Source organism: Musca autumnalis, unplaced genomic scaffold (assembly GCF_047663935.1).
Source record: "Musca autumnalis isolate F117 unplaced genomic scaffold, ASM4766393v1 scaffold_1, whole genome shotgun sequence".
Lineage (NCBI taxonomy): Eukaryota > Metazoa > Arthropoda > Insecta > Diptera > Muscidae > Musca > Musca autumnalis.
Genome location: NW_027411644.1, coordinates 193,462,919 through 193,477,169, shown reverse-complemented (window position 1 = coordinate 193,477,169; position 14,251 = coordinate 193,462,919). Strand labels below are relative to the sequence as shown.

At 40.3% G+C, this 14,251-nt stretch overlaps 1 protein-coding gene across 3 annotated transcripts in view; it reads right to left on the bottom strand.

Moving 5' to 3' along the window:
* Positions 1-14,251, bottom strand: part of pnt (ETS transcription factor pointed) — a 487,180-nt gene that overhangs the window by 155,274 nt on the left and 317,655 nt on the right. The window contains exons 2-4 of one of the 3 annotated variants that reach the window (XM_073959418.1): positions 13,278-13,718; positions 13,049-13,165; positions 7,313-7,513 (exon numbers count right to left, since the gene is read on the bottom strand). In XM_073959418.1, the coding sequence (XP_073815519.1) occupies positions 7,313-7,513; positions 13,049-13,165; positions 13,278-13,542 (583 nt within the window). In that variant the 5' untranslated portion in view covers positions 13,543-13,718. The remainder of the gene's footprint in view (positions 1-7,312; positions 7,514-13,048; positions 13,166-13,277; positions 13,719-14,251) is intronic. The other 2 variants (XM_073959419.1, XM_073959416.1) reach the window with 2 other exon arrangements.

Genomic DNA, 14,251 nt, shown 5'->3' with positions numbered 1-14,251 from the left:
TGTGACAGATACGAAGAGGTTCCCGGGTTATTTTAGCCGACAATTTATTGAACACCCCGATAACGATAGGGCGAAGAGAAATGCCTTCTGTCGTTTGCGATCTCTTTCAGCCAAGAATGTAGAACCAAAATTTTCGATGGGTAATGTTGCAGATGTTATCCGAGGCGCATCCTACAAAACGCTTAGACCTGACGGAATTTCAATTTCGAGTATCTGAACAAAGAACTCAACTTATAATTAGCCACTAGAGGATATGAAGTCCTGCTACAATAAAACCCTTAGTAGTAAATTGTGGACAACGGTTAAGACCTTATTGAACTCTGGGCATAGGGATGATCGGACCTCTGGTATGTTTAAAGTCGTGTTGTGACAGATACGAAGAGATGATCGGGTTATTTTAGCCAACAATTTATTAAGCACCCCAATAGCGATCGGGCAAAGAGAAGTGTTTTCCGTCGTTTGCGATCTCTTTCAGTCGAGAAAGTACCACCACAATTTACGATGGGTAATGCTGCAGATGTAATCCGAGACGCATCCTACAAAACGCTTGGACCTGGCGGAATTTCAAACAGCTGGATGAACCAGAAGATATTCTACATCTGAGCCTCAACTTACAGTTAGCCATCCTACTAGTTCGATGCCTTGAAAATGGACAGGGAGTCCGCTACTGAAACAGCAACAAGGATGAAGACGGGCTCCCGAAGCAGCATAGTACAACAACAGCACATTTTAATTTCTAAACATATTAGCCGTGGTCGCAACCATAACATGCCGTGCTATAGAACAGTCATTGCAGCATTGGGCCTAACTAAAGTATTTGACGTAATGCTAAGCTGTTTGGCATGTCGCTAATACTACCCTTGTTTGGTAAAATAAACCAGGAATCGAGTATCTCAGTAAAGTCCTCAAATTATCGTTAGCCACTCTAATATTTCCCGAAGCGTGAAAAATGAGGAGGGTAGTCCCGCTGCTGAAGCCTGAAAAGGATGCCAATACAGGTGGATCATATAGTCCGATATCACTTTTGTCACCAGTAGGAAAGATACATGAGCATGATATCCGCTTAGGGTCACTAAAACGTATTCCGAAAGCTGCATAGTACCATAACAACACTGCATGTCATTTCCCCAGACATATTAGAAGTTGTGGCATTGGATCGATTAAAGCATGCAAAGCTGTTCGAGAATGTTGAAATTCTTGCAGTCATGCGTGGAATTCAGACACAAGAAGTCCAAACCCGTATAGTAAAGCAGGGAGTTCTGCAAGGACGGGTGATATATTCGGAACTATTTATTCTACATATTTTTGTAACTCCACGTCCTTTGGACGACATTGATATAATTACGAACGCGGATGGTTGTAGGCCAATGGCGTCAAATCTCACCCTTTAAAACATTTGTGCAGTACCTATCTCATTGATCTTGTGTATTTCTTCCATGCGAGGAATGTAAAAATATCCGCAACTGATTTAACAGGCACTTCCCCCATTGAATATGCAGGTCGATTGGTCAAAAATTCCGACTAATAATCACACCAAAGACATCCACTCATGCCACAGTTTTCTGCTATAAAAAGAGATGTAGGAAAAAGACCCTTAAGTCACTAGAAGACAGCACTTGGGAAGCAGATAAACATCCCCTATTAACCACATACAACGCGATAGGCCTGTTTGGGTAAGATATGGCACACTGACGCTGGTTTCTGAACGTAAGTGATACTCAATAGAAGGACTTACAAACTTGCCAGAATGCTGACCCAATTGCTTAACGAAACAAGTAAGAAAGTATCAGTCAGCTGTGCTGACAGAGATATACCCTCAGCCTCTGACACAATAATTATGCGGTATATAAAAGATATTGATTTTGTATCACGAGCTTTTGGGCCATTATCTTAGAAAATTGTACCGGCGTAAACGGAACCGCAAGGACAACCTGCTGAAAAGAATTCAAAATGATCCGAGTGGAGCTTTTAAACTTCACTTTCCCATATTTTGTGTGGGAGGTACCAGAAGGACGGAACCGATACACTTCACATTCCTCTGAGAGTTATCTTGCAGATGTGCCGTTGGTGCCGTCAGGGTTTCTTGGAGCTTTTAGGCTATTATCTAAAAATGTATGGACTTGCTCCCAAACAAAATTTACCGTCGTAAAAGGGACCGTAAGGACAACCTGCTGAAAAAATTGCAAAACCATGCGACAGGAGCCGAGGAGGGAGGTACCGGAAGGAGTAGACAGATATAGTCCATATTCGAACCTGATATATATCTGGAAGGAATAATACGATACACAATCTTTGGACCAAACCGATTGCTCCCTTCGAGAGTTATCGTTAACACCATTTTACATAAAATTTTTGAGCTTTAGTGGGGGAGAAGATGGGCGGAGCCGATATGGCCCATCTTCTAAATTAGACTAAGTTTGGACAAAATATTATGAATGCCAATTTTTGGAACAAATCAGTTGATACGTTCGAGAGTTATCGTGGGCACCAACCAGACAGACGGATAGACGGACGTACGGACGGAAATAGCTAAATCTTCTCCAAATTGTCCAAAGCAGATTTCGTCCAAATATACTTAGGGTCTAAAACCATTATTTCGGGGTACATTTTTGGTGGTATCAATGTGTATATACTCTCATTAGCTGCCGGCTAGGAACTTGAGGACCTGAACTGAAATGTAGGAATTTCAGTTTATCGCAGACAGCTGTGGCATGAGAGGACGACGTGACAGTGGTGTCGAATGTGACCCCTAGAATTTTGGAGCAGTTTGTGGTCGGAATTCTGCTACCATCTACCCTGATATTCAACTCTCTTCTATACTGCGTCGTCCATGTTGTGAACAGAGTGGCCGTCGATTTAGTGGCGGATATCTGCATATTTCTCGCGTGGAAAAAGGTTGTAAGATCGGTTAAATAGGAGTTCAGTCACCCTACGGGGCTTGGATTTCTTGTTCCTGAATTCCGCATACGGCTGGCTACCACACATATAGTTGATTATCCAAAGTTTCAGACTTGGCCGAAGGGTTGTCTGCTCGATGTCCTCGAATAGCGTGGAGTGCTTGACAGTATATAAGGCTTATGATAAGACAAGCGCCACCATCAGAACAGTGATCGCACGGTCGTCTCTGGTTGAGTCCTTGACAGATATATGTGGTAATGGCCTGCAGCGCTGTTGTCGTGCTGTGCTGCTTACGGAATCCATGCAGACGATCGGCAACTTGATAGCGTTTTCTAATGCTGAGGAGGACTAAGGCCTCAAGGGTTTTCGCTACAGGTGACAAAAGCGTAATCAGCCTGTACGATTCACCTTTGCTGCCATCCTTGCCTGGCTTCAGTAGCGGGACCACCCTACCAATTTTCCAGACTTCGGGAACAATAAGGGTGGCTAGCGACAGGTTGAGAACTTTAGTGAGATACTCCACTCCCGGCTCATCCACCTGTTTCAAAATTACCATGGAAATTCCGTCAGGGCCCAACGCTTTGGATGATTTAGCGTTCCTGATGGCATACGCAACATCATCCATTGTAAACCTTGGCAGGTAGAGATCTAATGCGACGTAACACTCTTCTCTTCGCCCTGTCACTCTCGGGGTGCTCGACAAACTGTCGATTGATGTAACTTGCACACCTCTTCGGGTCAGTCAACGTAACGTCGCCAAACGTGACTGAGGTCATGTCATCCCTCCGTCCGGGGTTCGAGAGTGACTTAACCGTTGCCCACAATTTACTTATACCGGCTCCAATGTTGCAACTCTTCAGATGATTTAACCACCAACCAAGTTAACAGCTGGTCGGCGACCATGATCCGCTTATGTTCGCCGACCAGCCTGTTAACTTCCAGTGTAAGCTCCCTGACTCTGGGGTCGTCGGGGTTGGTTCGACGACGCTCATCACGCTCATTTGCTAATCCCGTCGCCTCTGCTGGGAAATATGGCCTTACTTCGGGTATTCGACAAGCAGGTATATGGCGAGCGGCTGCAGCATTGATGACGTCTCGGAACGTCCTTTCCGCTACCCGAACATCAGAAGGATTGGGCAAATCTCTGAAGCGATGATTGGTTAACTCTCTGAAACTCAGCCAATCAGCTTTCCCATGATTGACGAACGTGCGGCGTTCAGAGGTGAGGAGACCGGGTGGTCTGCTGATGGAGACAATTATGGGGAGATGGTCTGATCCAAGGGAAGTGGCGGGTTGCCATGTGACGTCTCGGAACGTCCTTTCCGCTACCCGAACATCGGAAGGATTGGGCAAATCTCTGAAGCGATGATTGGTGAACTCTCTGAAACTCAGTCAATCAGCTTTCCCATGATTGACGAACGTGCGGCGTTCAGACGTGAGGAGACCGGGTGGTCTGCTGATGGAGACAATTATGGGGAGATGGTCTGATCCAAGGGAAGTGGCGGGTTGCCATGTGAGGTCATTTGTCAGACCAGGTGACAAGATGGTTATGTCTGGCGAACTGTAACACGCTCCTCTAATTCTGGTAAGGGCTTCCTCATTGACCGAGCAAAACGTAGAGCTATCAATTTACTCAGCCAGCGCTATACCACTCTGGTCGTTTCCGAGGGTCGAATGCCACATCTCATGATGCGCATTAAATTCCCCCAGGACCAGAAGATTATGACCTTCCAAAAGCGGGCTAATGTCAGGCTTATAATCTGAGATACAGCTATTACTCGGCGGGATGTATACGTTCAGCAACTCTATCTCGGCAGTTCCACACCTGACTGCCAACCCCATACAATCCATGTACGGGTCGTTAGAGGCAGGCTCAAACGAGATAGGTCTGTATTGGACAGACTGGTGCAAAAGGAAAGTTAATCCCCCACCTCCACATCTAGTGCGATCCTTCCTTATTACGTTGCAACCATCACAACGTACTGAGCTGTGGTCGTTCAGCATGATTTCCTGCACCGTCACGACCTTGATCTTCTTCCGATTCATAAATTCCACTATCTCATCGATCTTACCACGGAGTCCATTGCAATTAAATATCAAAAAGGATGCTTTTTCCGGGATTGGAAAAACAACGGCTGGTGATCAATGCTGCGCGTGCGGCTGCTGTTGTGGGGACTTCGGGGGAGTTTCGTAATCTGACGACGACTCACTGGGGGCTGTGTTCGCGCAACAGGCAGCAAATAGTCCCTATCGTAGTCCCTCGCGTGGACAAGTCCAGAGCAACCCCTTCAATGCACCCACTCCTGACATCTATTGCATCTCACCGAAGATTGGATATGGGTGAAGATACGGATGTGACAAACCGAGCACAAATATATTGGTCCTGGGCACGGACCAAAAGAATCCGGAGCAGACATTCCGGGATATGCTGCTCCCAGCACAGAAAAACGAAACAAATACAAACACACGTACACTGAGATGAAAGCCCTTGGTGAGTATACTAAGAACCCAACAGAAAATTGTCGCCATATGCCAAGTTTCTGAGATATCCCGCGATGATTTTTTTTTATTTTTTCCCTACAATACTTGGGAAAATAGCTCTATATCTCTGTTTGGCGTTGTTGTAGCTTCGTTTTGAGATGACATGTCTTCAGTCAAATCGATTGTCGAATATTTCTGTAGAACATTTTATTCTTCTAACTCAATGCTTTTCAAGTTCATTTCGTCCTTTATTTCTTGAACCGTATTGAAGATGAGATTTTTCAACATCCAAATGTTCTACAATAAGAAGACGATAAGAATAGTATTGACCAACGAATGCTACTTTGGCTAAGGTCAGCAGTTTAAGAACAAATCCACATCTCGTTAAACAAAACGCTTTACAGCGTGCTAATGTATGGTTCCGAAGCCTGTGTACTTACGCAAGGAGATAAGGGAGTATGATGAGCCCACTAAAAAGGTACGGGCAGAATTGGTCTTCCATGAAGTAAATAAGTGGAAGACGAGATCAAAAAATCATAATATTCAAAATTGGAAAGGAATGGCCGCAAATAGAGAAGAGTTGAAATATATTTTTAGTTCGGGTTAGAGGACAAATGTTCCTTTCAGGCTACGAGTATCTAAAGCCTTTTTTCAATGAATATTTCTTGCATTGGCTATCAGATCAATAAAAGTGAATTTTAGACGAATATCTTTTTTCTACGACTACCATAAAGTCCTTTCCAATGAGAGGACATCTCTGCATTATTGCTTCTCTTCACGAAATCTAATAAATAAAACTCATTCACACGATAAGGATGTCAAGAATAAAATCCCTTACACATACAACAAAAATCTGAACTTTACATACGAACCTGAAAAAGGTTAATACAATTTATTAACGTATACGGAAAATAATTATATTTTATATTTTATTTAGAAATAATAAGATTTTCTTGGGAAAATTTACAGCCAACAAAAACTGAGAGTATAGAAGGTGGTCTCTAAAGGAATGTTGGATATTCCACATAAAAATAAGGATTACAAATCAAATTATGATTGGTAAAAACAAGCAATTAGGAAACACAATAAGAATTTTAAATGAACAAACAACCACCAGCAAAAAAAAAGAACTAGGAAATATCCATAAAAATGCAACAACAACAAAGTTAGGAAGAGAATATCTATATTAAAATATGTTCTTCATTATGGCATATTGAAGATTCTTGTGAATTTCTTGGGAAAAAAGCAAAACAAAACAATTACAACTATCCTGGCTTAAGTGAGTGAACGTGGTGCGTGTGTGTATTTATAAAATATAGAAAAAATATTTTTTTAATATTAAAAAAGAAGAAAACATGTTTTTATTGCCATTGTTATTGTTGCTCATTACAAGGTAAATGAAACACTTGATTGTTTCGTGTCTGGCTGGCTGTGCGGTTTAGAAGTTATTATCCATTTGGCTGTCTGTCCGTCTGTCCATCATTGCCGTTGATGGCTGGTCCGGTCTGGTGTTCGTTCGTGTGGCATTGTCATCCTCATTTACACTTGTTCTTTGTCAGTAATATTGTCATTTATTGCTTGTCCACAACAGTCCATCAAATGAGCGTGTGGCGCCTTGGGCTTCTTAATATGCCAAAAACGTTTCCTCACTTACATTGCTCGACTCAATTCAATTTGCCTCAATTCAATTCGTTTTAATTTGAATCGTATCGATCTATGGCAAGCACTACATATGATTGTCACCATCTCTTCCCGCCACAACTTTCCTCAAGTGTTGGAATGCATAACCTAACACAATATTTGATTTTTTCCCCTGAAATGCTAGGTGGCATTTGAAAAGAAAAGTGGGGGGGAGAGGGGGTGGGATAACAAGAAATTATCAGAAAAATGACTTGCACACGTATTGAACACATAATGATGTCCCTATACTTACCTTTTTGTAATATATCCACATGTTCCCAAAGAATATCCCCCGTATAGGGTGGCGTTATTGCCAAGAACCGCTCTTTGCCTAATTCAATCATATCACGTCCTTTTAAATTTCTAAATGGCTCCAAATCCATTGATAGGGAGAATTCTTTAACAGCCCAACTAAGCCAATAGAGAACGTGGTCCTCAGTCCATTCGCGGGGATCTACAAAAAAGGAAACAAACATGTAATAAAATCGTTAGAAAATACAAATAATTAAACATAACAATTAAACAAATAAGTGATAAACATAAGTAGAGACAGGCGTCAGAGGGAGGCGGGTATTAACAAGTCAAAATGTTTATTGTTAATTAAATAATACTAATTTTTATATTTTCATGTTTTTTAGTTTTGTTTCTTCCGAAAATAATATCACAGGCACACAATTGTCAAAGGAATATTAATTGCCATTTAAGCCAAGTATTACAAGACATTAGACAGGCGGGGGTTGGTTGTAATGTTCACATTTTTTTATGGCAATGTCTTGGCGTTGTTGTTGGTGTTTGTTCGTTCCAATGCATAATTCCATTGCATTGAAATTGTGGGAAATATTCCTCAATATAAAAATTCTATGTATTTTTAATTGTCTGTCTTCTTTACAAGCATAATTGTTTAATTGTTCACAGTTTATTATGGCATTAGAATTACTTCAAAACATACATACATATGTATGTAAATTTTTATGTATGTTTTCTTGTAATAATGCCCCAAGTAATGTTTGTGAGTTCTAAGAAAACAAGCCGATTATGGATTTTGAATAATTATTTTTTATATTCTCTATTAACACTTAATTTAAGTAAGGGAGGAAGATTAAGGTTTTGTTCCAAGCACCACAGAAGACTGAGAAAAATTCAATAAGAAAATAGTTACTTCATCTGAGAACATTATCATTTATACCCTCAGCCTTTGGGTGATCAAAAGGTGCCTAATCGAAATAATGGCTGTTTGGACGAAATCCGTTTCGAACAATTTGAAGTCGCTTTAGCCCAGTCCTGGCTGATAAGCATCATAACTCTCGGACGGATCAACTAACTTGGTCCAAACTTTGCACTTAAATTAAATTCAAAGATGGGTCATATCGTTCCACTCCTTCGGTCGGTTACGTCTTCTACAAAAGTTCACAACTTTTCTCTAAAATGGTTGTTCTCGCCTGCACCTATTACGACGGTACAATTTTTTTCAGGACACGTTAATTTTACCTGAGATAATGGCCCAAAAGCTCTAAAACCCTAAAAGTGCGATGTATATACCATACAATACAAACGTCGTAAAATATAAACGTTGTTGCTGTAACAGCTACAACACATGTATACGGGTTTATTTTATTGAATAGACTCTCCTTCCATCTTCAAGTTAAACAAGTAAGAATAACGTTATACCCACCACCACGAGTTGTATTGAAGTAAAATGGAACAATTAGTTTCTTTCCTTATGAAGAAGATATTTCGGTAAGATATAGCCACATTATCTTCATTCAAAATACCAAACATCAAGAGGTACGCTTCTAGGGGGATATAGGAAGAGGTGGACCTATACTGATAACTATTCTATAGGAGCTATATGTAGGCGTGGACATGTACCAACAAATTTCTGGGGGAAAGTTTTATAGCACCAACCATGATTAAATACCAAATTTCATTTCTGTTAAATATTGAGGCCACTACCTTGAAAATACCGAAAATTGGGTGATATCGTTCTATGGGGCTATATTAAGGCGTGGACCTGTACAGACAGATTTCGGGGGAAAGTTGAATACCCCAAAATCTTTGCATCCTCATATAAGTGGTTCAACGAAGACATGAGGACACACCCTGTTGAAGTTCTAAGGGCTGAATTCTGGCGCGCATAGTTTACAACAGACCGACTTATTGCGTTGTATGTGGTTAACGAAGTTTCTTTATCTGCTCCCCCAAGTGCTACCGGATAGGGACTTTGGAACCTTGTTCCTACTTCTCATCTTATCGCAGATAGTTGTGGCATGCACAGACGACTTGTATAAGCTATATAATACGACTTTGGGATAATTATAATAATTAATAATTGCTAATGGGTGACCCCGTTGTGCAATGGGATGGACACCCGCCTTGCACGCTGAAGGTCGTGGGTTCAATTCCGCGGCCAGGCAACATCAAACATTTTTCAACGGTGGCAAAATACCCCTCAGTAATGTTGGCGACATTTCCTGAGTATTTCAGCCATGTAAAACTTCTCTACAAGTGGTGTCTTAGACACGCCGTTCGGACTCGGCGATAAACAGTAGGTCCCATATGACTGTGATAATGTGAATCGGGGTGCATTCATTGATATGAGAGAAGTCAATGATATGGGACCTACTGTTTATCGCCGAATCCGAATGGAGTGTCATAGGACACTACTTGTAGAGAAGTTGTACATGGCCAAGATACTCAAGAAATGTCGCCAACATTACGATGAGCGTTATTTTGCCACCGTTGAAAATTCGATGTTGCCTGGCCTAGGAGTCTATCCCGGATATTCAGTGTGCAAGGTAGGTGTGCGTGGGATAATTAGAATTCGGAATTATTGTGAACACACATAAAGATAGTGATCCAACGTTTCAAACAAGGCTGATCGACATCCTCGAACAGCTTAGCATGGCTGATCGTATCAAATGCTTTAGTCGTATATAGCATTGTACTATCACTTTTCTGTGGCAAGGCCTGCTCTGGTTGTATTCTCGTCTAATATGTGTGTGGAAAAGCCGTGTAGTGCTGTTATGGTACTACGTTGCTTCCGGAAGTCGAGCTGATGAGAGATTTGACTGTTTCATTCACCTTTGCAGGCATCGTTGTCAGGCTACAGTAGCGGGACCTCCTTGACCATTTCCCAGCCTTCGGGAACTATTAGGGTGGCTAAAGATAAATTGCCGAGATTGCTTAGATACTGACTCCAGCCAAACATGGCCGTAGGGTAGTATTTAAGGCATCCTCGAACAGCTTAGCACGACTGACCGTATGAAATACCCAGGTCCTATACTACCATCAGTGTTCTGTGGCTTGTTTTCGTCTATGTGTGTGGAAATGGCGTGCAGTGTTGTTGTGGTTTTATGCTGTTTCCGAAATCCGTGTTATGATTAAGAAGGAGTAACGCCTGAGGTATCTTTAATACTATTGACAAAAGTGAGATCGGACGATATGATACACCTTACTTGTCGCCGTTGCCTTGCTCCAGTTAAGCGGAACACCCAGTCCATTTTCCAGGCTTCCAGGACTATTAGGGTGGTTAACGATAACTTTAGGGATTTTTTCGGGTACTCTACTTGTATCACCATTGAAATTCCATCAGGTTCAAGTGCCTTAGATGATTTTGCTCCTCTGTTAACATCTGCAACATCGTTAACTGTGGTGGTTCTTCCTTGACCGGAAATGATCGTAAAACACGTATCTTCGCCCGGTCGCACTTCTTCGGATTTGTTTCAACCACGCCGTTAAACATGACAAATGTCCGTTCATCCTTATTCCCAGGATTCGATAACGCCTTGCCCGTTGTTTTCAGTTCAGTACTGCCGCTTCCAATGTTGTAGTACTTCAGACGTTCTAGTAACTTTTTTCCCGTTTGTGCTCATCAACTAAACCTACTGACATTCAATGCCAACTTTCTGACTCTGTGGTCGCTAGAATTCGTACGGCGAAACTCTCCACGCTCGTTTCAAGTTTCAAATTCTTGGGCGACGCTGGTTTAGGGATATGGAAAAATTACGGGTTACCAATTCACGTCATACATACAAAATAAAGACGAACACGAACATGTAGTTACTGGGATGACGGGCACGGTCGAGATTATGTTGCTCGGGTCACTCCGGTACATAGAACCGGTCATCGCTGGATCGATTATGGAAACTTATGGAGACATGGGCGCCAAAAAGGCATCACGATCGACGGTTTCCACATATATAGGTGGACAGAGCGTATTAAGGAACGGTCTGTAATGGCCCGTAATTTAAGGAGACATGAGAAAATGTATGCATAGGGAAGTCTCAAATTGATTGAACGGTGGAAGGAAAATTGTAGAAAAATATTGCAGTTTGGCGGTAACCCATTAATAGCGATAAATCACTTTTTTGTGATTGAAGATTGCGGATTGAAAAGTTCGTCTCAAAGATATAAAAATATTATGATAAATACATCTTTAAAGCCCTAGAAAATTGGGAAAATAGAGATTCTGTCGGTGCTTGTCAGTGTTGACACCACAGAACCCGGAGGCTCACGCCCAATAATGTCAATAGCGCAGAAATTTGTTGCTTTATATTTTTCGTATGTACAATCACCTTCTAGCAAGGCCACATAGAGTCTTCATGCCAAGAAGACTCCTTTCACTGTGCGTCGAGTCCTCCTTTTAAAGTAGGGGTCCTCTTCTGTGTAAAGACAGTATTCTGCGGGTACCCACAGAATTCTTTTTTACATTTGCTTATCTCACTTACAGTACACGTGAAATTTTTATTGCAGGTAGCCCCTTGGGTTCTGATTACAACAAAGATAATACCATGTTTCCTGATATACATATGTACATATGTCCATTAGGGTGGTTTTAAAAAACGATGTCGGATTTTTTTATGCGGCACCAAGTTTGAGCACAAGCAGAATATGTAACGACGTCCCACTGGGGCCTCAAAGTTCCCATAGTAATTTGTATGGGGTCATAGTTGAATTTTCACGAAGTTGCCCTAAAGGTCACATTTATTGTCCAATCGATGAGAAATGTTTACCAGTTCATTGCTCTGGCTAGAAAATTAATCCGACACAAATGTATGTAAATTCCAGAGTACGTAAAAATACTTTAAATAAAATTTCCAATCGTTTCGTTTCGTATTTTCCATAGGAACAATACAAAACGAAACATAACCCTCGTTGGCCGAGCTCGCTGTTTAGTTTCGTTTTGTTTACATTCGTGAGTACGAACAAAACGAAAAGCGAAAAGTACTCAACTCCACAACAACAGATAGAAAACTAAATAGTACTTAACACATGTGAATAAATCAAAAACGTTTGGTGGTTGATAAAATTCACTGTAGTATGCTGATGCTAACTTATAGGGTTGTTAAGCAATCACATGTGTGTGTGTGTGTGTGTCTGAGTGTGTCATTGACCATAACGCACGGCAAACGTTTCTCAAAAATACTTGTCGTTTCGGTGGTGAATGAAACAACTCGGCAAAGCATAGCCGAAGTTACATTTCACCAATCGTACGGTTTCCATCTTTTTACGTTAAAAAGTTTGTGTTTTTGTTTTGGTTGTGAGAATGAAACGATTCAGAGAAGCTGAAAAGTTTGTGGCTTTGTGTGATTGGTACGGGAATCGTTTTGTTTCTTTCCGTTCATTGGTAAATTCAACCAAATCTTGTTTACATGTATATAATCTTATTCGGGGTGCGACAAAGGTATGCACAATCGCCTTGCACGTTGAATGTCCACTTTCGATTGCCAAATCCGACAACAATCGCGTGTACTCATTGCTAAGGGAGAAAGAAGTCTTCCTTGAGCCATCTGGGATGTTTGTGGGAACAATTATATATTTTAAGATTTTAATCAGGGAACAAATTACGAGCCGATATACTTATTAAGACCTACCAAAGTATGACCCGGCTCAACGAAATGTAATTAGGAATCGAATTTTTTGGTTCTTAATTAGGAATGATGAAGGGAGCCTTTTTATAAGCAAAAAAAAAAAAAAAAAAAATACTTACCTTTGGTAATATTGCCTTTTTGTGCCTCCTTCTCCCATGATGCGAAGGAGGCTTTTAGCACCTCGGTGACCTTGCGATTTGTACCAGGCGTTAGTGGAGGTATTTGATTGGGAACATCTGAAAATGAAACAAATGAATAGAAAACAATAAATCGATAGAACATATATGGACGAGGATTTTATATAAAAATATGTTATTAAATAAATATTGGTAAAACTTTTAAAATTACCTTTCAAACGACCATTTATCGATTTCAATTGTTGCAATTTTTTGGCTTTACGGTGTAATTTGTGCGACGTAAAACATGATAAATTACTGGCGCTATTGCTATTTATGGCTGCAGCACAGCTGGTGTTGCTAATAAAACCCGACGAATCACGCGAGGAGAAGTGATTACTGCTGGCCAAATAATATGGCTGCGGATAGGGATAACCGTTGACACGTAATGGGACACGTAAACGGCTATCTGACCAATCGATCCATTCATTTGTCATTTTTTTTTCTCGATTTAATTTGAATTTGTAGATTATGTTAAAGCTTTCTTGATATTCTGTTTTTTGGGAATGTTCTTTAATTTTGCATATTTATTTTTGTATATTCATTGTCAATGTTATAAATATTGTATTGGATTTATTTGTACACGTTTTGTTTAAAATAAATATTAAAACACCTGCAAGGGAATTGAGTTTTTTTTTATTTAATTCTTTTCATTTTTGTTTTAACTACAAATCATACCAATTAAATACACAAAAGTTTGTTGACTTTATTTTGTTTGAAATTAGGCATTATATTTGAATTAGAACAGGTGGTTATGAATGAATGCTGTATTAGGGAGTTCAATGGCCCATTATAGAGGCACATGTGCCTTCTAATTGAGCAACAAATAAGAAATATGATGGAATAAAAATAAATAAATAACTAAATAAAAAAATAACATGGGCCTTTATAACAACAAAAGTGGATTTGTTTAAATAATACTTTTTACAAGAAACGTGTATTTTTTTAAGAATACTGTTCTATAAGCCAGAAAGAAATTTTTTCATCATCCATTCTTAAAAGAAACGCAGATTTTTTAAACAATATTTTTAATGGGCTTTGTAACAAAAAACGTGGATTTTTTAAAGTTTATTTTTAAAGGACTTTTATAACAATAAACGTGGATTTTTTAAAGAATATTTTTTCATGGGCCTTTATAACAACAAA